Source organism: Stigmatopora argus, chromosome 5 (genome assembly GCF_051989625.1).
Source record: "Stigmatopora argus isolate UIUO_Sarg chromosome 5, RoL_Sarg_1.0, whole genome shotgun sequence".
In the NCBI taxonomy this organism is placed as follows: Eukaryota; Metazoa; Chordata; class Actinopteri; order Syngnathiformes; family Syngnathidae; genus Stigmatopora; species Stigmatopora argus.
The window spans coordinates 889,339-914,584 of NC_135391.1; the positions used below are offsets into that span (position 1 = coordinate 889,339).

A 25,246-nucleotide genomic window follows, 5' to 3' on the forward strand; every position below is an offset into this window, starting at 1 on the left:
AACACAATGTTTGGATGAAACGGATAACACGTTCCACCCGCTGGGATCAAAATGGAGGAATAGCGATTGCATGGATTGCAGTTGCACGCAATGCTGCTCCGCGTAAGTTGTTTTTTGGAGTCTTTTTGATGTAAAAAAGGAATAAAAATGGGACTTCTTTTTATCCCTGATGTAGGTTCGGCATTCCCACAGGAATCCCTGATGACTGCGAGTCCGTTTTTGACAAACAAGCGTGTGTCTACAGAGTGCACAAGAAGGGCGACCCATCCTGGGAATGCCCAATTGGTGGCTTGGTAGGAAAGTGATGACTTATCATTGATTGGGGCCTGGACAAGATGCTGCAGTTCTTCCTACTTTTTAGTTACTCACTGAATTAGCATTTCGAAATCAATCTTGATTACCATTTTGTTTTACATCAATAAACCTTGATAAAAATCATCCAATGTGATGAATTGAGCAATTTTGGTTGTGATTTTTTTTTCCTCCATATTTTTTTCTATTGATGGACATTTTGGCTTTGTTCTGCAAATTTTGTTTTAGTATGAATATAAATACATGTATATTTTGCATTACAATATGGGTGTAGTTATGGATTATTTTGTTGCTTGTAGGCTTTAAATCAATCCATGCCATTGACAGTTATAGACATCAAATCAGTTTTGAAAATTATGGAAAATCTGATATGGAGTCATGTCTAATTGCCATTGACGACGCTAGACGTCTAATTTAATTTGACTGGGGGGGTTAGTGATCGTTTAATTGCTGCCAGGTTCCCAAGTCAAATAAGATTGGACTTCTATCACTATCAATAGCAGCCAATGAGTTTAATACTTTACAACAACAAAAAACTGGGTGGGACAAGCTCCAGCACCCTCTGCGACCCTTGTGAGGATACGCGGTTCAGAAAATGAAGGAATGAATTAAAAAACAGATTTTTTTTTGTTTAACAAATGAAAAGGGGAGGATTTCAATCCGCCCTCTTTAGTGAAATAAACGCGCATGCGCATTAGTTTCGATGATAACTACTTTTTTTCGGTAGCAGAGCGCGAACGAGAGCGAACGCCCTCTTTAGTGAAATAACCGCGCATGCGCATTGGTTCCGATGATAACACGTTTATTTTTTTTCGGTAGCAGGGCGCGAACGAGAACGAACGCCCTCCTCTTTTTTCTCCGTTGGTTTGCCCCAATCTTCAAGTTATGTGATGGCAAATTGACTAGCATTCGGCGTCCATTCCTCAACATTTACAACACCTAGAAATCATTTTAAGTCGGCTGCTATTCTTTTTCTGCCTTGTATTCCTTCCTTCCCCCTGTCGGAATTTTTTTGGACCCCGGAGTCGATGTCAATAAGGCCGCGAATGGGGTGTTGTTGCTGGGAGACGGTTCGAACTCGCCTCCACCGCTAGCTAGCAGCGTTAGCTGGCGGCTACGATGTGCGGCAGGCGGCGGGGTGTTTCCAACGCAGCGGCCCACTGGAAAGAAAGACGCCTTCTCGGTTGATTATTTACCCCCATTTGACCAAAGGTTGGATTTCCACCTTTTTAAGGTAAAGTCAGCTTTACATTTTTATGTGGTTACAGGCTAACGATACAGCGTTCTGGTTTATACTGGGTTAGCGCATGTTCATACTGGGTTAGCGCATTTTGACGCATTTGCGAACCTGTTCGGCTAATTACCTTCTGCTAATTAGTGGACGTCGTCATTAAACGATTCGCACTCAATGTTTACAATGCAAATATAATCAAACGCCAGTAAATATTATTGTATTGCTTCGGTAGCAATGACTGGTTAAGCTAACACCGGGCCGAAAATGGTAACCAATAGTCGGGTTAAATTCCACAGTTAAGGTAATGGAACTTGGTTAAGGACGACTTTGGGTTATTGAAATGGTCGTTATATACGTCACCTTACATTGGGCAGCGATTTAATAGAAAACTTGCCAGGTTATCACATTTTTTAGATGAGTAGTAGTAGTAGTATAGCCACTGGCTAGTAAATCAATAAACTGTGGGCTCTATTGCAGTGGTTTTTAAGATTTTATACGCAGTACTTACTAAAATATTCGTCTGGTATTCAAGTACCACTACAATAAATAATATGAAAGCGGAGGAGTCATATTAAAACTTAAGTACAAAGTTTAATAGTCTTAGTTTCTTGCAACTTTAAGCCTTTATACACCAAGCGGCTATTTTTGGTCATTAAGAAAAAACTGTAACCTCATAAGGACTTGTCGTCCAAATACATGGACTAAAGTATTATTTGGTCTCCAAATGTGGTCTACAAAACCATAAATTTGATTTTTGTTGTTGTTTACTTGGCAATAAGTGGAGACCAAGTCTCAATTGTAATTATATCTATATTATAATACGTAATTTAGTGTATAAATAAAATAATGCATAGATAAAACGTCAAATTAATAGGAATAACACAAAAATTCACGCTGTGTAAGGCTCCCGATTTTTTCAAGGAATTTATAAGGGCGCATGTCACATATTTTCAGGCCTGTAGCTTCTTTCTAAAGCCATTTCAAGTCCTAATTTTACTTTTGAGTTGATTTGTGAAAGCCGAGACAAACTCGATGACAGGCGTTTCGACAAAATAGTTGTTGTGTCGAAGTACAATTTAACTACCTGCAACGCTTTGTCCTTTCTTTCCAAAAGAATGGATGTTGATTTGTGTTCGGGGGACGGCACGAGAAGAAAAGTGGAGCAAATCGGGTCTGCAGAAGGCGCCATGGATGTCGTACCCTTGGAAATGTATGACTCCGCAAGAGCTAAAATAGCCGCCAACCTGCGGTGGCTATTCGCTAAAGCATATGGCATTGGTGAGTGATTATATTTACATCCATGCATCATACTCTTATCGGCATGTGGATTGTGTTGTTACTTGGCTGCAATTTTTGTCGGTGAATCATATGTCTTTCCTCACAGGGTTTCAATTCTATTTTAATAGAACAAAAGACTCAAATGACTTTAGCAATTGTTGCTGGAGTAGCGTCACTTTAGTTGAAGAAACTATGGTTGGACTGCTGTTTAGTTTGACAGTAGTGTGACATAACTTGTTAAACTTTTCCCTCCTTTTCCCAAAAGGTTATCGAATCTATACACCGTTTTAAAAAGGTTTTAGCACAGGCTATTGCTAAAGATATGCAGATAGGCCTTCTGCTATGATCCACCGCCAAAGTCTTCAGTCCTCCTTTAGCGGTCCACCGGGATGCTGGTCTCAGGTGCAAATGGGATTCTTGGTCCCTTAGGGAACTGAATCTACAAAGCTCATTTACTTTTCACCAGGTGGTGCACGTGGTGTTTTTTTTTTTCCTTTAATGGTATTACCGTATTTTCACGACTGTATGGCGCATCGTATTTTTAGCCGCAGTGTCAGTAACGAGTGCTATTTCTGCATTTTAAACACACAAAGGACGCACCGTTTTTTTAGACGCATATATGTTATATATTATATATGAATATCTAACCGCAATAGCGCTGGCTACCGGAAGCAGCCCCAGACTCTTTTTCCGGTTTCCGGTGCGCAGTGACTGCTGGGATATATAGTCCTTGCACGCTACACCCACACGCTAAAAACACGTTTTTAAAAGATGCAACGGAAGCAAAACTGAGTTGGGTTGTACTTTATTTAGCCATTTTACAACGTACTCACGTCATCATCACCCACAAATCCATCAAAGTCCTCATTTTCTGTGTCCGAATTGAACAATTGTCCAAATGAGTCATCGAAAACGCTGAGTTTTATACGTTCGTCCAGGCGGCCACAATCCATTCGCCAATAGTAGCTAGCTGGTAGCTAGCGTAACTTTTCCAACGGTGCTTTCCATGCTTCGTAAAGCTGTGTTGATGTTGATGTATACAGGCCACTATCCATTCGCAAATAGTAGCTAGCTGGTAGCTAGTGTAACTTTTCCAACAGTGCTTTCCATGCTTTGTCAAGCTGTATTGATGTCGATGTATACAGGCCACAGTCCATTGGGTGTATTGACAAAAGAACTACTACATATCCCAGCAGTCACTGCGCAGTACTTTGTCTACGGGAAAATAGTAGAGTCGGTGTACCCTATCAACTGATTCATTTTATTTTATCGTGATAACAATTTTAGTATTGTTCCATATATAAAGCGCACTGGATTATTCGCCGCCCTGTCTATTTTGGAGAAAATTTAAGACTTTTATGTGCGCCTTATAGTCGTGAAAATACTGTAGTTACTTTACTGGATGTACAGGCATTTTTTTGACAACACGTTCCGCGAATAATGCTCCCTCGTTAGTGGTTTTTGTAACGCCGCCGGTCGCTAACAACGTGTCACGGCTATTTGGGTGTCTTACGTACTCATGGCGCCTGTCGGGAAGTCACAGCTGGCCCAAGTTGGCAGACAAGCTAACGGCGTCAAGCACGGCGCGCACCTGCCATCGCTAAGGCCACGTCGCAGGTCGCCGACTCGTGCGCTTTAATACGGCGAGTGAAGTGTCATGTCGCTGGTCTCGTTCTCCGCCACAGGCTAGCTTATAGCGCAGCGCCTTCCTAATGGGATCGGAGAGACGAGGGCGCAGCTGCCACGCGGCGTCATTGTCTGTGGCATGAACTCAAACGTGAACGTGCTTTGCTGTCTAGACTCCTTTGGAAGCGTTTTCACAATTACCGTAATTTCTGGCATATACAGACACTCCCTACTTACGAACGAGTTAGGTTCCGAGCGATTGTTCATAAGTTGAATTTGTTCGTAAGTTTCTCAGTGCTATATTTTGTATTATAATTTATGTTTAAGGCCTATATAAGTATATTGAAGGTTTATATAAGTGGATTTGTATGTTTAAGGCTTGTATAAGTAACACGCACTGGTTTGTACTGAAAAAAACATTTAATAGAATGGAGAGAATACATACAGTACTGTATACATACATTAGAGAGAGAGAGAGAGATTTACTAGAAACTGGCCGAAAGAAGCTATCTAATGACGATTGCAGTTTTCTTTTTTTCATCATAAATGATGCGGTAGCACTGTATGGCATCATTCAATTGATTTGCAAACTTTGTGCAACGTTCAATATTTGGGCCCTGCTGCTCGATCTTTCTGTTTATAAATGGTACTGACGGTCGAACGATTCAAGTTGTATGCCCGTGCAACGCTCACCATTCTCACGCGCATCAAGCTTCGTTATTATTGCCACTCATTTCAAATGAAATGGCTTGCCTCTTTTTTTGCACCTCCCTCAATAGAAGCTTTTCGCTTTTCACCAACCATATTGAATAATGGATGCATGAGATATTGAATGATACAAATGAAAAAGGTTCTTTGCGCACTGGAGATACGTTCACGCACTTCCGCATTGCAACGAACTGGGCAGAGGAAGGTGGATGCTAGGTGAGCTGAGCTCTCACGGCGCCAGGCGTCGGTCAGTATTAGCGGCGGAAAGAAGCACTACTCGGAAAAAGGCCTGCAATACAAAATCGAACTTACGAACATTTTTCGACATAAAAGCAACTTGCAGACATGTTCGTATGTACCGTTGTTCGTAACTCGAATGTTCGTAAGTAAGGGAGCGTCTGTACGCCGTATTTGTCGCTCAAAAAATGATGACTGAATCAAGGGTACGGCTTAAATGCGCACAAATTAGACTTGACATGCTCGACAATGTGTCAAGAACGCCATTAAGCAAGACAATAATAAAAGTGCATTAATTTAATTAAACTGGGAAAATGGAGAAAAGCTACTAAAAAACCTGGCCGAGGTTTTCTGCTTCTTTTTTTAGACAGGACTATAAAAAGTCAAGTTGCACCATCCACTTCATCCATTTTTTAGGGATGGGTCGATCACTAAAAATATAGCCAAGCTTGTCTGCAGAAAGCATTTCTAGTCAGTTAGCCACATTAGCCCATTAGCACTTGGTTGCAGACATTCGTTCTCAGTAATACAACCATAAAAGTGCACTTGTTGGGTGTTTTCAGACTTTCTCGACCCCAACTTAATGTTTACGATTGTAATGTCTGCTCTTTACAATGTTATTATGAAAATGAGTGGAATTTTGACTGATTTTCCACTTGTTTTGGGGCCCTTTTCCTACGTGAGTGAATTAAGTGAGCTCATATCACAAAGCCCACTTCTACTGTTGTTAGTGCAAAAGTATTTTTTCATAAACTTGGAGACTTTTCCCCATTCATTTGAATGAGACCAGCTCAAAACCTTTGACCGAGGCTTTCTATTCGAAACACTGTGAAGAAGGAAACCCGGTACTTCCAGGAAACAGTTCTCTATTGATCCCTGAGTGCATTAGCCAAGCTCATCTTGAGCACTCTGCATTTATCAAACGTTCAAACCAAATGCGGTTTAGAAGGAAAAAAAATCTTACAAGAATTTGTCAGGGTGTCTTTTGGCGTCCCCTAATAATTCAATCATTTTCCTTTATTTTCATCCTTCTGCGTCACCCACCAGCTTTTAGAAACCCACGGGAAGAAGCTGTCAGCCTATGTTTGTAAATGCGAGAATGCTGACGGCTATTTTTTTTTTTATCCTGTCAGTACAGAACATCACGCTTCTCTCTCGCGAAAGTCACTCACACTTTGCAGATTTCGTAGGAGGAAAATCCCTTCTCGCCCTGGTATTATTTAGCAAAACAAGATGTTGCACCCAGTTAGCACTTTTTTTTTTCTTCCTTTAGAGTATCTCCGACTTCTTTTGAGTCTCCCTGTTTAGTTTATCCACTTAGTTTTGGCATACCTAAGTCCACTGCTTTGTTCCAGCGCCTTATAAGGCTGCAACATTTGGATTAGGGGTGACTTCTGAAGAGTGGGAACAGTTGATCCCACTCGTGTTCCTTCGTTCCGTGTGCGGTCCATTTGTAGCCGGTCTTTTGGTCGCCCCGACCGCGACAATGGGCGACCAAAAGACCGGCGACAAAACAAGGTAAAACAACACGATGTACCGATGAATAAAAGCCAACAATGGCCATGAGCAGTTTCACTGAGCCGACGTGTGAATCTATAATAGTTTGTATGTACATGCGCTGTCTCTTTAAGAAGCGACGTCAGTCAGGGTCTTAACAAGTTCTCCAACAAAAAACAATAAAAGTCCGGGAAATTTTGAGCTTTTCTTTAGCCTAATAATTACTAGGGCATTAAGTATGACTAAATAGTAATCCACAGTTTGTATTTAGGGAATTTGAGCAACGATTTAAATGGTAATTATCACTTACCTTCCGGGCGACCAAAAGACCGGCGACCATGTACCCCTTCGTCCAATGGCCTACGACGCTCAATAATGGAAACAGAGGCAGAAATTTGACAAAGAACTCGTCAAGTTTTATAAATGATGATGATTGGTTGGTTGGAAATGTATTTCATCCCGTATTCGGGAAATTTCTTTGGTTGCAGTAGCAAGACAGACACAGAAGACATTATAGACCTAGGTAAAAAAAACTGGAGCCACACACAGGAAGTCCACAAGACTAAGACTGAGGTTACGGCATAGTGCCTCAGTAGTCTGGAGGTTTTAAAGATCATGATACAAGCTGAGCTGAGTTCTGAACAACAAGTCTTTTCACGTTCCCCTGCTTGAACTGAACATTGGAAATGTCATGCCCTCTACACTTGACACATTGACAAAAAAAAAACAATCGCTTTTGAAGTCACATCTGCTTTTTTTCCCCCTCTTGTAACTGCTTTGAATATGAACTTGCATCGTTCTATTGGTTTCAGACCATATACCGGAGGACCTGAAGGACCCGTTCTACACAGACCAGTACGAGCAGGAACACATCAAGCCCCCCGTCATCCGCCTACTGCTTTCTTGCGAGCTTTACTGTCGCGTTTGCGCCCTGATCCTCAAGACGGAGCAGGCCGCCTCCCTCCAGTCGCACCACTCCGTCATCCAGTCCCTGGACAGGAAAGGCATTTACGTCGTGGAGAGCGACGACACGGCCGTTACCGAAGAAGATCTGGCCGGCATGCCCATTAAAATGGTGAGTTAAGGGCTGACAAATGCCATTTGAGAGCTTTCCAGCCACATTACCTAATTGGTCATTGGCCTGCAAAACAACACTAAAACCAATTGAAACGCAAGCTTTGAAAGTATCAGACAGAAAGCCAAAAACTCACCACCACTGTCTGATATTTAAAAAAAAAAAACACAAACGCCTGAACTGGAACAATACTGTTAAATATACAGAATTTCAGATGAAGCCAAACCAACACGAACCACCACCAGCCCCGTTGTTTTCAACGGTCTTTCTTCCTGTTTGTTACCATGGAGACTAGCTTCGCTGCAGTTGAGAAGTTCCCTGCTTTTTGGGATTGCGGGGCTGTTCTTCCTGCCTGTGGCGTGACACGGTAAACCAGACAGCCCAGTGAGGACATAGAAAATCCTGTGCAGGCCGTATCAAAGCCCCCCTACTTGAAAAAGCCAGCCCGTAGAAACCAGAAAGTCATACGCTACATGCTAGCGCCCGCTTTGCTTCACTCTGTGCGTTCGATAAGGCAGGACCGAAGTCCAAGACCGCTAAATTGTGACCCGTTCTCCGTTCCAGAGCGCTCATATCCCCATGATCGACGCCTTGATGATGGCTTACACGGTGGAGATGATCAGCATTGAGAAAGTGGTGGCTTCCGTGGAGCGCTTTTCCACCTTTAATCCCTCCAAAGAGCTTCCCTTTGATTTGGAGGACGCCATGGTTTTCTGGATCAACAAGGTAAAAACACAAATTTAAAAAAAAAACCAATCACTTCAAGAGAATTACCGCCCGTGCAAGTCAAAACAAAACATTTTTGTTTCCCAATAAAACACACAAAAATGGGATCTTTTGCAAAATTGTTGACCGGCCTGAAAATAAAACCCCGACTAATTAAACTTGTGTGTCTGCAGGTAAACACTAAAATGAGGGAAATCAGTGAAAAGGAGTACAAAGTCAAACACCACCTTCTGGAATCCCCCAGTCACCAAAAGGTAAAGGACGTTTCCCAAAAAAACGGGCCCCGTTTGAGTTTTTCCTGAGCCTTGCTTTCTCCGTTTGAACTGGATGCGGCTTGAGTCCTTTTGTCTACTTTTCAACGATTAATATTTCTGCTCCTGTTCCCCCGTCTACACTTGCTTTCCCTCTCTTATCCTTGCCCACTGGACAGTCTCCCTCCAAATGGTATTGGAAGCTTGTCCCTGTAAGTTGGAAGTCAGCCCCCCCCCCCAACCCTCACTTTTCCACGCACCTTTCTTCGCCCCCCCATGCACGCATACCGTATTTTCTCGCATATAGGCCGTATTTGTCGCTAAAAAAAACGATGACTATTGAATGGAGGGTATGGCTTATATGCGCACAAATTAGACTTGACATGCAGGAAACTGCAAAGAGAAAATGCAGTAATGCAAGACAAGGTGGCCGATATGGTCATTTATTTCAAAATATTAAAAAAAAACAGATAAAACGCTAAACAACATGTGTCAAAGTGGCGGCCCGGGGGCCAAATCTGGCCCGCCGCATCATTTTGTGCGGCCCGGGAAAGTCAATGATGAGTGCCGACTTTCTGTTTTAGGATCAAATTAAAATGAAGAGTATAGATGTATATTAAATTTCCTGATTTTCCCCCTTTTTAGATCAATAATTGTCATTTTTGAATCCATTTTTTCTGTTTTTAGTTAAAAATCATTTTGTAAAACCTAAAAAGATATTTAAAAAAAGCTAAAATAAACATTGTTTTAGATCTTTAAAAAACGGAATATTCAGGGCTTTTAATCCAGTTCTTTTAATCCATTTATATTTAAAAAAAAAACAACTAAATATTATATCTAAAATGGTCCGGCCCACGTGAAATTGAGTTGACGTTAACGCGTCCCGCGAACCAACCCGAGTCTGACACCCCTGCGCTAAACAAAATAAATTTTGACGTCTATGAATGAAATTCAAGGAAACAAACTAAACCGTATTTTGCATAAGATATGAAAAAACTCACTTACTGGTGCCTGCCATGGCTCACTCAGGGCGCCGCCATCTTAGTTAGGGATGATAAACCAGACCACTTCCTGGTTGTACTGCTCACATGACTTCCTTTTTGATTTTGAATTTACGTGCAGGCAACACCCTTTCGGAATCCAGCAATCTATTAATCTCCAAAATAGCACGTGCGTTGATTTTTCTTAAGATTTTCCCTCCAAAATAACACATTTGTACTCTCTATTAAAACCATGAATATGAGGGTGAAAATTGTCAATCACGGGGCGGCTTATACGAGAGAAATGGTCAAATTCAACCATTTTAAGTCCATTTTTAAGGGTGCAACTTATACGCGGAGACGGCTTATATGCGAGAAAATACGGTAGTTTTGTGTTGATGTGTGCGCACACCGAGTTCATTCTCTGCTGCGGTTACGAGGCTGATGAAACCTTCTTTTTTTTACGCAACATCACTTCAAAAAAAGGGTTTGGAACAACGATTTAGCTCATCTTAAGCCTGAGCAAACCCTTTGTATTCTTCTGCTTTTTTGGGTTTAAACTCATTGCTGGCACATTTCTATCTATTTTTCTTTGTAGTACACTGCACTGCTTTTTAATCATCTCTCACTTCTTTACTCACATTTTTACTTTTGAGCTTGATAGATAGCATTTGAGCCATTTCCGCTTGGGAGGGGCGTCATTGATAAACTGTACGGTAATTATCGCCGGGCTGTAGTAGTCATTTTTAACGTTAAATTAACGTGGCTGTATTTTGTATGTTAGCGGAGTTGACTGTGTGGTAGCTAGGGGTGGAATTTAATTGAAGATAAACTGGTTTGATTGCTTTTGATTTGAAAGCCAAACAAAAGACAATCAAATGCGAAGCTTTTGCGACCATTTGCAGTCTAATCTTTTGGGAAATAATATTTTTTTGAATCTTAATCTGTTTAGGTGCGATACCGTCGGGAGCACGCGTCAGGTCGTCATCTTCCCTTCTTCCCGTTGCTGGAAGATTTGATGAGAGATGTCTGCGACGGAGCCGCCTTGCTAACCGTTGTCCACTACTACTGCCCAGACCTCATGAAGATGGAGGGTATGTCTGGCTTTAAAAAAAAAAAAAAAAAAATCTACGTCAAACTGCTAATCGTGTGCGGTCGATTTGTCCCCGGTCTTTTGGTCGCCGGTCTTTTGGTCGCCCGGAAGGTTATTGATAATTACCATTTAAATGGTTGCTCAAATTCCCTAAATACAAACTGCAAATGACTATTTAGTCATACTTGATGCCCTATTAATTATTAGGCTAAAGAAAAGCTCAAAATTTCCCGGACTTTTATTGTTTTTTGTTGGAGAACTTGTTAAGAAGACCCTGACTTCCTGTAGCTTCTTAAAGGGACAGCGCATGTACATACAAAGTCTTCTAAACTCACACGTCAGCTCAGTGAAACTGCTCATGGCCATTGTTGGCTTTTATTGATGCGTAGCCCGTGTTGTTTTACCTGTCGGCGGTCTTTTGGTCGTCGGTCTTTTGGGCGCCAGTCTTTTGGTCGCGGTCTTTTGGTCACCCGTACCGCGACAACGGGCGACCAAAAGACCGGCGACAAAACAAGGTAAAACAACACTGTCTACGCATGATTAAAAGCCAACAATTGCCATGAGCAGTTTCACTGAGCTGACGTGTGAGTATATATAAGAGTTTGTATGTACATGCGTTGTCCCTTTAAGAAGCGACGTCAGTTCAGTCAGGGTCTTAACAACAAGTTCTCCAACAAAAAACAATCAAAGTCCGGGAAATTTGGAGCTTTTCTTTAGCCTAATAATGACTAGGGCATTAAGTATGACTAAATAGTCATTCGCAGTTTGTATTTAGGGAATTTGAGAAACCATTTAATGGTAATTATCAATAACCTTCCGGGCGACCAAAAGACCGGCGACCAATCGACCATGTACTCTCCTAATAGGCCACAGGTGTCAAAGTGGCGGCCCGGGGGCCAAATCTGGCCCGCCACATCATTTTGAGCGACCCCGAGAAAGTAAATCATGAGTGCCGACTTTCTGTTTTAGGATCAAATTCAAAATCAAGAATATAGATGTGTATTATATTTCCTGATTTTCTCTTTTTTAAATCAATGATTGCCATTTTTTAATCCAAGTTCAAAAAGCATTTCATCTAATAAATAAATATCTAAAAATATTTTCAGTTTTCCACTTTAATATTGAACATAACTTTAAAAAAGACGTTTTATATCTAAAATGGTCCGGCCCCCGTGAAATGGAGTTGACGATAATGTTCTAAATCTCTTCTCGCCTGCCCAGATATTTGCTTGAAGGAAGTTCCCTCCATGGCCGATAGCCTGTACAACATTCAGCTTCTCCGAGAGTTCTCTAACGAGTACCTGAATAAAAGTTTCTATCTGACCACAGAAGACATCCTCTACTCGCCTCTTGTGCTCAAGGTAGAATCCCTCACCATTTTGACATACGATTCTTATCAAAAAGGACAAATTTGACCCAAAAATGGCTACTTCTCCGCGCAGCAAAATATGTTGGTTTTCATCGCTGAACTGTTTTGGTGGTTTGAGACCGTCAAGCCAGAATTTGTCGTCCCCAGGGATCTGCAAGAGTCGAAAGATGGTGAGTTTCCGCAATTAATCCATGTTAAAGTGTTTGCTGTCATGAAAATATTGATATGAAACGGTTGGAGATCTAAAAATATGTCAATATCCGTTGATGTAGCTCGAGCAATTGCTCAGCCAAAGACTTCTCGTCCATCAGTGCCCATTTCCAACGCCACTAAGCGCAGCTTCTTGACCAGTAGCGGAATGTCGGACAGCCAATGCAGCCCAGAAATCTGTAGCAGGTAGCCTGTGCCATATTTGCACATTTTCCAAAGACTACAATCTAGCGTTGTCCCTGGAGAAAAAAAAAAAAAAAAAACTTGCCTTACCCAGAAAGGTCTTTCCTTTTCAGTCGAGGATGTCCACCCTTCAGTCCTTCCCACCCCCTCCTGCCTTTGCGCCAAAGGCAACAGAAGCCTCAAGGAGATGATGCAGGTAAAAAGCATGGCATGTCGCTTATAGAAATCATCCTTTGAACTCAATGTATTTTCACTTCAGGTCTAAGGAACCGCTCCAACTCCTTGACACAGATGGACAGACAGGGCCGAAGTTCCGTTGTGGCTTGGCCAGACAAAAGACAGAGGTAAATAAAAGGAATTTTTATCAAACCGCTTTCTTTAATATTGTATTGGATTGGATAACTTTATTCATCCCGTATTCGGGAAATTTCATTGTGACAGTAGCAAGAAAAGGCATAGTTATAAGTTAGACAGTACAGTCACAGGCCGCAGAACAACAAAGCAAAAGCAAAATGCAAAAAGCACAAAGTACAAAGTCAATGGGATCATTAAGAATCACCAAATCATTAAGACAGAAAAGCGTACAAGAGTTGACGGTACGCTACCAGGGTGTGTCATGTCTGTGTTTTTGTGACTTTGTTACCTTACGCCAGCATCTGAAAATCTTTTCATTTAAAACTATGTCGCATATAATAACAATAGTGTTTCTCATTAAAGTTTTATCATCAGGAATCACAAACACCTCCAAAATTATTCCAAAATCAAATTTTTCTCACCAAAACCTGATGTCTGTGGATCCTGAACAACTTCTGGTTCGAGTGATGCCGTATTCATTCAACGATAACGCGCAAAATGTTGTATAAAAAAACTGAAACAAAGTTTGGATGCATGTTCTACAGTACACGAATCCCGGCAAAACACTGCCCTCTCCTGGTGAAAAAGTCCCCTTGGCAGCCGTTAAATTAGGAGACGTAAAAATCTATATTTGTCCGCCAGATGGGGCGCGAGAGTCAATTCTATTGGCCGGTGCTCACAGTTTCCAGCGGCTCACCTGACCATTGCTCATTGTTTGGGAAACCCTGCCTTACAAAAACACGCTGTCTACTTACCGGTGCTTAAAATCTAAAAACCTGCCCTTGTTTCCTCAGGCCCGTGTCCACGCTGACCCCCTTTCTGTGCCAATCGGCGACGGAGAGCGACGCGGACGTGGCTTCCGGCGACAGCGTCAGCCTGGCCCGATCCATAAGTAAAGACAGCCTGGCGTCCAACGTGCTCAACGTCACGCCCAAACACCAGGCTTCCCTTCACCAACCCGCCTCGGCCCCCTTGCGCAAGGTCAACGGTCACGGTCACGGTCTCTTGGCCAAAGTCAACCTGGATCACGAAGAAGAATCTCCCGCCGGAGCGGCCAGGACGGACGCCGTCGCCGCCGCCGCCATCGGCAAACCGCTCGACGGAAGCCGAGCGGCTGCCTCGGCCCCGGCGGAATCCAGATCCCAAACCGATAGCTTCTACCTTGAACCGCTGTTGCCTGCCGTGCTGAAACCCGCCAAAGAAAAGTCCGTTTGCCTGAATAAGGAGGAGGAGAGCGGGGAAGCGCTCCGCTCCTCCGGAAGGTCCTTCCCGCGTGGATCTTCTCCCGCCGTCCACAAGAAAGCTCCGAACAAAACCTTCGCCTCCACCGGCGAGGACGACGACTCGCCGGCCGAGCCTCCGCGGGCGCCGCTAACTTTCTCCACGAGCGGCGCGGACGCCTCGTCGAAAGAGCCGAGCGGAGGCTTTTACCTGCATTCGGATTCCGAGGAGATCAAGCCTCTCCCGAGCCCGGACCCCGACCTGGAAGACCCGGACGAGGAGGACGACGATTTAGACGAGGCCATCACCGCTAAAGACGTCGCCTGGTCCCGGAAATGCTTCGAGGACGACGAAGAGGAGTCGGCCAAACTCCGGGAGGACATGAACGTCAGAGAGCACGAGGACAAGGACGTCAATGGCTGCAGCGGGCGCTCCAGTCCGTGTCTCAGCGTGTACTCGCAGGCCAGCAGCGTGGCCAGCGGCAGCGTGCGCATGACCTCTTTCGCCGAGCGCAAGGCCCAGCAGCGGCGCTTCGGCAGCAACCACGACTTGCGATCCAGCGCCTCCAGCTCGCAGAGGACCACGCCGGACGGCTCCGAGAGCAGCGGGCCCCTACCCTCCTCTTGGAGGTTCAAGAGAGACCAGAGTCCCTCGTCCCCCCTGGGAGGCTGCGGCCGCGACGGCGGCAGCACGCACGTCCTGGCGTCGGAAATGGTGCACTTGCGCATGCAGCTGGAGGAAAAGCGCCGCGCCATCGAGCACCAGAAGAAGAAGATGGAAGCGATGTCGGCCCGCCAGAGGCAGAAGCTGGGCAAGGCCGCTTTCCTGCATATCGTCAAGAAGGGCGCCGCGTCGACGCCCGCTCCGGCCAAAGCCCAACCCTCCAAAGAAGAGATCGACGGCGAGAACCTGACGACGTCGGCGGCGGCCACGCGCGTCGATACCCCGAAAGTGGCGGACAAAGAGACGCGGGGGCCCGCCCACCCAGGTGCCTTAGAAGTAGAGACCAAGGGAAAAAATGGCAGTGTTCACCCCGAGGAAGAGTTGGACCTCAACGAGTGCAACCGATCCATCGAGCTGCTGCATGAAGCCATTAGCAGCATCCAGCAGCAGATGATGCAGCTGTCCCTTCAGCAGGATATGATGATGAAGCAGAATGTACTGTCCCCTCCCGGCGCCGCGCCTCAGCCCGTCGCCGCCACCACCGACAACAAAAACCACGAGCCCCGTTGTCCGGAGCAGCTCTCCCTCGCCGGCGCCGCGGCCGCCAGGAAGGCCGTCAAACCGAGCTCCGGACGAAGCTCCAGGTCAAAAGCGTCCGAGCTCAAGGCCGGCAAGGAGCAAAGCCGGCATCCCCCCAAGAGCGGACCGGAGACCAAGCCAACGGCCGGGGGCAGGTCCCCCAGAAACGAGCACCCGGACCCGCACGGTCTAACCCGAAACCCCCCCACGGGAGAGAGCGTCAACAAAGCCAGCTCCGGCCAGACCCGGAACGCCTCTTTCAGGCTTCACGACGACAACGCGCGACTGCCGACCAGAGTGGACCTCAACGCCGTGTGCGCCCCGGAAGCGCCCGTGGACGACGGCCTCTCCGGCACCCCGAAAGACCCGCGGCTCGACGCCACGGACGGCTCGGGGGAAGAAACGGCGCCGGCGGAGGAAGCGCAACGCAGCAGAGCTCCCCTGATTGAGGTGGACATGTCGGAGCTGAAGGACCCGGATGACGAGGACCAAGGAGACGGAGAGCAGAAGTCGGTCATGGGCTTTTTCTTTAAGGTATTGAGTGACCCGCACAACATGGCGTTTGAACGATACTGTGTGCCGTATGTATATTGAGTCGATTTTACAAATATTTTGGCTAGCCCTGTCCTTTAGGATGTAGATGTTTGTAAGTAGAGCAGTACTTTATATGTAAATTCTCTAATTGGTTTCACTGTCCTCACACAACTAAACCCTTTAAATTGGTTAAAAATTTCGTAACCTAAAAATTTCGTACCTAGAGGCATTCGTAAGTATAGAGGTCTGACAGTATTATTTATTTATTTGTCAGGGTTTGGGTGAGCCGGCTGACGGTGTAGTTTTTCTTCAGCAGACAGTTGAACCAACGGGGGTTGGGCTGAAACGAGCACCTGATTGCAATCCACTGATTGGACTTGTAACATTCCAGATTTGTGGAAATGTTCTTCTTTAGAGGTTGGGACCAAAGCACCCCCGCACCCACTTCGGACTGCCCTTTGTGGAATAGTTTGCCCACCCCTGTTAGCCCTATCGCCAAAACGATAAGAAACGTTTATGATCATCAGGGCCATAAAGAGACCTGTTCCTGTCATGTACATTCTGGCCACCAGATGGCGCCAGATTGGTGGCATTCCTTTTTTCATATCACAGTACCGTAAGATGTTCTCATTTTAACTCGATAATTAGCCAGTTGGTTTCTACTGCCAACACAATAGGAGTCATGCATGCAAGACAATAGATCATATTTATCCAAATGAGCAGGTGTAACCATGAGAGGTGGCCATGTTTTTTTCACGGATTTGTAACGTGTCGTCGCAGGACGAGCAGAAAGCCGAGGACGAGCTTGCCAAGAAGAGAGCGGCGTTCCTGTTGAAGCAGCAGAAGAAGGCGGAGGAAACTCGTCTCCGCAAGCAGCAGCTGGAAGCCGAATCCGAGCTGAAGCGCGACGAGACCAGGTGAAATTCCCCAAATTTCTAGACCCGCCAGACAGCCACTGACGTACCGCTTTTTTCCCTCCCAAAACCAGACGGAAGGCCGAGGAGGATCGCTTGCGCAAGGAGGACGAGAAGACGCGGCGGGAGCTGATAAAGCAGGAGTACTTGCGGAGGAAGCAGCAGGAGATCTTTGAAGAGCAAGGTCTGGCCAAACCCAAGACCCCCAAACCCAAACAGAAACACCGAGCCAAGGCCATCCTCAGGGAGGAGTCTCCCAGCGCCGACACGCTTTCCAAGGGCTCTTCTTCCACACGTAAGTCCAACATTTTATTCCCCCTAAAACTTACTTTAATTGCACTTTGAAAAACAATCAATCACTCTCGAATAAAGCCGTCGCAATATGAAATGAGTCACTTCAACTCACAGTAAATGAAAACCAGGTCCGTAAATAACCCCGGGCGGCTACGATGGATCGTTGCGCCTGCTGCTATTTATTTATTGGTCATTAACGCACCATAGAAAACAAGTTCAGGCATCGAAAATTGGAAAACACATTAATACTGAACTTTACGACAGCGTTAGCATTGCTACTTTGAGGCTAATGGTCAAAGCTATTGCATAGTTGTACTAGCAATTGTAAAGTATACAGTTGCTTGGTGGATTTCAAAATAAAAGCATTAGTTTCAACCAATAAATGGAGATCTCATATATTTCAGATGCGATGCTAAGCTAACTTTCTAATGACACCCGTTATGAAAAATCTGATTGGCAAAAAGGAATACTTATTAATGATGCGCATTTTGCAAATGAAATTAACACTTTTGATGGGCTTTAATTAGCAGAAAATGAAAATGGCATTGGGTTTTTCAAATATTTTGTATTCTGCATTAAGAGCTTTCAAAATGACACTTCATTGTGATTTATTTTTAATATAGCTTATGCGTTTTAAGAAGAAACAATTTTCATCTGTGTATTATAGGGATATATTGTCACCACATTGGTGGTTAAATTGGTTAATAAAAACAATAACGTGACGGGCATCCTATAGAAGCAAAGACAAATGTTTTTGGTCCTCTTTAGCCGACAACCTGAGCACGGCCCAATCGGGATCCAGTCTGTCGCTGGCCTCCGCCGCCACCAACGAGGCGGACAGCGTCAACTCCGGTGGCGCCGGATCCCAACGGTAAGAAATCCAGTCCGATTTTCGACGGAGAAATTCCCACAGTGGCGACAGACGTCCGATCCGGAATGGCCGCCGTCGGTCAACGCGGATTGAATGCATGTCGCCGTTAATGTGGGCCAATGTCTAAATACAGTGGTACCTCGACATACGATCGTAATCCGTTCCGAGACTGAGATCGTATGACGAGATTCTCGTAACTCGAGTGGACGTTTCCCATTGAAATGAATGAAAAACAAATTAATTTGTTCCAACCCTCCGAAAAAACACCAAAAACAGGAGATTGGATTGGAAAAAATGTTTTATTTCTTCTAATTCGCCATATATTGACAAAGTAATAAATAACGAGTGGTTTAATAGTAATAAAATGTGTTTAATAGAAGTAAAATTAGACGCATTTCGCGGAGGGGAAGGCGACGACACACACGGAGGCGGGGGAGGTGTTGGGGGGGGGGACTTTATCCACGGCACTCGTAAACGAACAAACAAATTTAAATTAACTTGGATTAATATATACAGACACTCAACGTTTAATGTAACTTCACACAAAACTGAATTCTAATTTAGTTTTAATCTTTTTGACCTTCGTTCTACGGGTTGACCCCACCCGGACGTTCCGCCGGAGTCTTCAAAACGAACGCATCAAGAGTTGTTTGGAACTTGCCGCTTCCCCGTGTCTGATTACTGAGTGTACATATATTCCAGATCTTTTCTTTGCAAAACTCTGCCGATCCATTGTTGTTTATCTGGTATGTAAATGTGGACCAAAGTGGGGGGAAACAAAACGGGTGTGGAAATCCAAAGTCCGCCCAGTGCTCGTAGATATATTTTATACACGAAAGAGATGCAAAAAAGACAGTGCCATGGCCACCTGGCTTGGTCTCATCACGAAATTTTGACCGCATCACGGGCGAATTATTCGATGGAAATTTCCGTCGTAAGACGAGAATATTATATGACGAGGTACCACCGTAATGGAATGGACTCATTTATCCCGCCCCGCGGTTCAGCTGCGACTCGGTGGAGTCCTTCCCCGGAAGTCGGAACCACAGTCGGGCGGCGGAACGAGACTGGGACAACGGCTCCACCGCCTCCTCCATCGCATCCCTGGCTGAGTACACTGGTAGGTCACTCTTATTGTTTTGTAGTTTGATCAATTTTTGGAACTCTTCCCGACTCCACGGGTAATAGCGCTCATCCATCTCTCTGCAGGCCCCAAACTCTTCAAGGAGCCCAGCGCCAAGTCCAACAAGCCCATCATCCACAACGCCATTTCGCATTGCTGTTTGGCCGGAAAAGTCAACGAGCCGCAGAAGAATCAAATCCTCGAGGTAGACCCGAACATCTGTCACGTGACACGCTTTTATTCATTGATGTTGGAAAGAAATTCAAATTGACCGTCCAATCCACTTTGGCATCCATTATGATTGGGTGTCCGTCTATTGCAGTCATTGCCAGCCAACGAGTTACCGTATTTTCTCGCATATACAGCGTATTTGTCGCTCAAAAAACGATGACTGAATCCAGGGTACGGGTTATATGCGCACAAATTAGACTTGACATGCACGAAACGCCATAATGCAAGGCAATGCGGCCCATACGGTCATTTATTTCAAAATAGAAAAAAGATAAACAGATAAAATGCTAAACAAAATTTATTTTGACGTCTATGAATGAAATTTAAGGGAAAAAATGAACCGTATCTTGCACAAAATGTGAAAAAACTCACTTGTGCCTGCCATTGCTCGCTCAGGGGGCGCCATCTTACCTAGGGATGACAAACCAGACCACTTCATGGTTGTACTGGTCACATTGGATTGGATTGGATAACTTTATTCATCCCGTATTCGGGAAATTTCGTTGTCACAGTAGCAAGAGGGTGAGAATACAGACACAGAAAAAGACATTTCTGACATAAATAGATAGGTAATAAGTAAGTTAATAAATAAATACATGAATAAATATATAAATAAGCGTGTAGCTGAAATATATATATATATATACATACACACATATACATATATATATACATATATACACACACATATATATACATACATATATATACATACATATATATATATATATATACATACACATACATATATAAGCACACACACATATATATATATATATATATATATATATATATATATATATATATATATATATATATATATATATATATATATATATATATAAGCACACATACACATACATGCGTATGTACATGCATGCATACGGTAGGTCTTAACACACGGCCATTTTTTTGTTAAAGAGCCTGACAGCTGATGGGAGGAAGGATGACTTCCTTTTTGAATTTGTCTACGTGCAGGCAACACCCTTTCGGAATCCAGCAATGGATTTATACATTATCTCAGAAATACAGCATGCGATGATTTTTAATCTTAAGATTTTCCCTTCAAAGTAACACCTTTGTACTCCCTATTAAAACCATGAATATGGAGGTGAAGATTATGAATCAGGGGGGCGGCTTATACGTGAGAAATTGTCAAATTCAACCATTTTAAGGCCATTTTAAGGTAACTAAAATGCGGGAAAATATGGTAACACAATTTGAGAGCCAACCTTTTTAAAAAAAAAAAAATTACCCAATTCAACGAGGAACTTCCCTCTGTTCGCAGGAGCTGGAAAAATGCGAATCCAATCACCTGATGATCCTGTTCCGCGACGGCGGCTGCCAATTCCGGGCGCTGTACTCCAACTTCCCGGACACGGAGGAAATCCACAAAGTGAGCGGCACGGGTCCCAAGAGCATCGGCAAGAAGATGATCGACAAGCTGTACAAGTACAACTCGGACCGCAAGCAGTTCACCGTCATCCCCGCCAAGACGGTGTCGGCCAGCGTGGACGCGCTGACCATCCACAACCACCTGTGGCAGGTCAAGAAGGGAGCGCCGTCCAAAAGAAGCGCCAAGTAGAAGTAGCCGCGCCCCTTTTTGCCTTCCCGGCGCGGTTCACTAACGGTTAGCCGACGGCGATCATTTTTCGGACTTATTTATCCGGCCGTCCCTTCTTATCGGGGAGGGGTGTAAATAAGGGAGGTGGGCCGTCTTTTGGTGCGGACGAGGCGTGGCGTGCGGTCCAATTTGAGCCGCGTGTAGAATAATCGTCCCGCGGAGGTGCACGCAATGTAAAAGCGCCGTCGAGCGCCGCCATTAAAGAACATTCCTCCAAGGTTGGACGCTGATTTTTCTCTCAAAAAGTGCTTTTTTTCTTCTTTTTTTTTTCACCCGGCCACCAGCACTTTACTTTTGTACCAAACACTAGAGGGCGCGCTAAGGCCAAGGATTGTAAAGATGGCCATTTGTCTTACTACACTGGTGTTTTATTTGCATCCCGCTTTGTTCTTTTTTAACCTTCAAGCTTCATGCCATCTATTTATTTTCATATGCTCGCACATTGACGTTGAATTAAAGTCACCTTTTTATTTTTGATTCTCCCTCATCGCTTGCTTTGTCCATTTGCTTTTGGCAGCGTTTTCCGACTTTAAACAAGAAAGGGACCTTCATTGGAGCATAAATCATATGTTTCATTCATCTACTGTCATAAATTAGCAGTAGACGTCCAATCACGACTGCGACTTGATAGTATACTCTCAATTCTCCTCAATGTATCGCTCTTTAAGTTTGAATTCCTCCAAAAATTAGGTGGGCTATCTGGTTACATCAGGGGTAGGGAACCTATGGCTCGGGAGCCATATGTGGCTCTTTCCATGGGTGCATATGGCTCTTCACTAACCTGTGAGTTAAAATAGGTAAATAGGTAAACTAATAGAGCGTCACTGTGGCGTTGACACTACCTCTACCACCACTTTAATCATAATTTAGTGTTTTATGACTCTTCTGCATGCATGATATCATTGATACTGATTTATTAGCATAACAATGTTGTCAAGAGAATTTGGAGACTTTTTGTACTTCAAAAGTGGTGAAATGACCAAAAAATAAATCACACATTTTCATGTATTTTGACTTTTCAATTCTGAGAATTTCTCTCAAAAAATAACATTAGAAAATAGGAATTGTTTATGGCTCTCTCTGTCAAAAAGGTTCCCCACCCCTGCTTTAAATGGTTGAATTTGACCATAAGATGTTGAAATATGGCGGACTGGACTGAAACATGACCACGTTTGGCATCAACTTCTGCAAAAAAAAAAAACCCAAAAACTCTGTCACGGCTGCATGCAGCTTTTATTTGTTCATGACCTTGCCATCTTAAGAAAAAGAGTAAAAAACAGACGATGTGATCGTGCGAGCGCGACGCCACATGCACGTTTAGTTTCATCGACGACAGATGAGGCTTGACTAACGTTTACGCTTCGTATTTCTTCTTGGCAAGCTGGTACATCTCCAAGAAGAAGAAAAAAAACAAACAAAAAACATGCGTTTTGTTTCAAATACGGTACTATTAACATGCCCTTAGACTGTGAAGAGATAAACGTGGTGGTTTTCCACTCCGGGGCGCCCCGGGGGTTTTAAAATACAAAAATAATGCCCCCCCCCATGCATGTTTTTGTTCACATTTGGTGGAAATGTAAAGTGAACGTCGACAACGGCAATGAGATTAAAGGGCCGTTTGGAGAATATTCCATCCTTGGGTGCAAAAATAGTCGTGGTCTTTCACGTCCTGGCTTTGAATTGAAGAAAAACAAAAAGTAAAAGGGCTTCACGACACTGCGTGACAGACGGGACAAACGTTTGGAATTCGAGTTAATTCACTGGCTGTCACGGACGGCGATAGACGACCCATCGGTTTAGGGCCTGATTCAGGGGTGCTCATACTTTTTTGCTTGTTGTGAGGTGACGAGGTCGCGAAATGAAGGTTTTCAAAATCAAAGGTAAGCCTTAACGAGCAACTGTGACAAGTCGTTTATGTTATGCACACTCGAGGATGAGCGCCCTGTCGATGGACGCGATGAGCACCCCCGGCCCGACCCATCAGACGTCTAATCGGACCGTATAATTCTATCATCATGGCGACGGGTGGAAACAGATGCAAAGTTTACAAAAAATATTTACAAATAAATAATGGCACAAAGAGCAGATCATTTGAGGACACTTGAATCATCAACGAATAATACTGGTCTTTTTTTTCCGATGTGTTACTTAAAGTTTCGCGTCCAAAAATACTCGGGCCACTCGGGAAAAGTCTCTCTGTCGAAAGGTGTGCGTTCGTTCTCGTGGGCGCCCAGAGTTCCGTAAACATTCACGGCGATTCCTCGATGGGACGGCCAGTTCGCTAACGAGCAAAGTCCACGTTGCAATTCCCACCAGGCGGGAGTCCAGTGGGGGGCCCGCAAACACAAGGCACTCGAGAGTCGCTCTCCGATGGGCGACTCGACTCGCACGCCTTTCGATGGCCGCCACAATTCCTGAAAGGTCATTTTGAAATACACCGTACGTTTCGTATAATGTGTTTGGAAGCGTACGCTCGCGATACGGACTTCCCTTGGGATTCACCTTTTGTGACAGATGCGCCTCTATTCTCTTTTAACCCATCAGGATGCTGATTGGCTGATTGGCTGCTTACTGTCCAATCACATTTGACGCACATCACATTTAACCCCTAACCCTAACCTGCATTCAGTTCCAAGCGGGATAAATTTGTCGACTGCTAAAGGAAAATATCGCGGCACATGCTAGCTCTTCACTGTGGTCCGATGGACAGGTGGTTAGCGTGTTTGGCTTGCAGTCTGGAGGTCGTGGGTTCAAACCCAGCATGTGGATTTTGCATGTTATACACACACACTCACTCATATATATTGTCAAATTTAGCATATTAACTGCAAGTATTTCACAGTGGTGCGATGTTCAGGTGGTTAGTGTGTTGGGCTTGCAGTCTGGAGGTCATGGGTTCAAACCCAGCATGTGGATTTTGCATGTTATACACACACACACTCATATATATTGCCAAATTTAGCATTTTGACTGCAATCATTTCACAGTGGTCCGATGGACAGACGGTTAGTGTGTTGGGCTTGCAGTCCGGAGGTCATGGGTTCAAACCCACCATGTGGGTTTTACATGTTATACACACACGCACACATATATTGTCAAATTTAGCATATTGACTGCAAGTATTTTACAGCAGTCTGATAGTCAGGTGGTTAGTGTGTTGGGCTTGCAGTCTGGAGGTTGTGGGTTCAAACTCAGCATGTGGATTTTGCATGTTATACACACACACACACACTCATATATATTGTCAAATTTAGCATATTGACTGCAACTACTTCACAGCGGTCCGATGGGCAGGCGGTTAGTGTGTTGGCCTTGCAGTCCGGAGGTCGTGGGTTCAAACCCAGCATGTAGATTTTGCATGTTATACACACACACACACTCATATATATTGTCAAATTTAGCATTTTGACTGCAGTTATTTCACAGTGGTCCGATGGGCAGACGGTTAGTGTGTTGGGCAGTCCGGAGGTCGTGGGTTCAAAACCAGCATGTGGGTTTTGCATGTTATACACACACACACATATTGTCAAATTTAGCATATTGTTCCAATCGCTTGTTAATATCAGACAGTAAGCAGCCACCCAGAATTTGGCCCCATTTTCATCCCGAGTCCTGATTGGCTCGGAATCGCGGCCAGCATTAGCGGGCAACATGCGTATGCAACTTATACGTATGTCGCATGACGCTCGTGCAACACGATAAAATAAACGACGCTCCCGGAATAATGGCAGCGACGGAAAACCACGGTTCGGGGGATTCTGTGAAATATCAAAAGTTGCGGCGACTCCACGCGTTTGCTTCCACAACACTTCCTCTGAGGTTTTACTTGTTGCGTGACGGCGACCAAGGACGACGACGACGACGACGACGAGGCGCTCTTCACAGGTGCGTCTCGTTTCTGGTTTCCGGCAGCGAGCGCGTCTGGTTCCGGGCGCCGCGGTTCTGACCCGGCTGGGACTCCTCGGGGACGTGCGCCAGAGGGTCGGAGCGAATCACGTACCTGAAAGACAAGCGTTCTTTCTCCATTGGCTGGCCGGCAAAACGCGGGTTTCCGTTTCC

General features: G+C 44.6%; 2 protein-coding genes across 7 annotated transcripts in view; one reads left to right on the forward strand and one right to left on the reverse strand.

Annotated features, from left to right (window-relative positions):
• The first annotated feature begins 301 nt into the window (after nt 1–301).
• Nucleotides 302–22,774, forward strand: camsap1b (calmodulin regulated spectrin-associated protein 1b). Of its 2 annotated transcripts, XM_077601320.1 has the most exons (19): nt 302–1,546; nt 2,661–2,824; nt 7,705–7,967; nt 8,532–8,693; nt 8,867–8,947; nt 9,124–9,156; nt 10,877–11,018; nt 12,239–12,378; nt 12,460–12,556; nt 12,659–12,782; nt 12,893–12,975; nt 13,039–13,123; nt 13,928–16,130; nt 16,911–17,047; nt 17,119–17,339; nt 18,107–18,209; nt 19,217–19,329; nt 19,419–19,537; nt 20,852–22,774. In XM_077601320.1, exons 2-19 carry the CDS (start codon nt 2,662–2,664, stop codon nt 21,146–21,148), a joined length of 4,566 nt encoding a protein of 1,521 aa, XP_077457446.1. In that variant the 5' UTR covers nt 302–1,546; nt 2,661; the 3' UTR covers nt 21,149–22,774. The 2 variants fall into 2 exon arrangements, with proteins under 2 accessions (XP_077457446.1, XP_077457447.1); XM_077601321.1 differs by lacking the exon at nt 9,124–9,156.
• Nucleotides 22,397–25,246, reverse strand: part of kcnt1b (potassium sodium-activated channel subfamily T member 1b) — a 39,334-nt gene continuing 36,484 nt past the window's right edge. For all 5 annotated transcript variants that reach the window (XM_077601326.1, XM_077601325.1, XM_077601324.1 and 2 more), the window contains one exon: nt 22,397–25,187. In XM_077601326.1, coding sequence (XP_077457452.1) covers nt 25,067–25,187 — 121 coding nt within the window. In that variant the 3' untranslated portion in view covers nt 22,397–25,066. The remainder of the gene's footprint in view (nt 25,188–25,246) is intronic.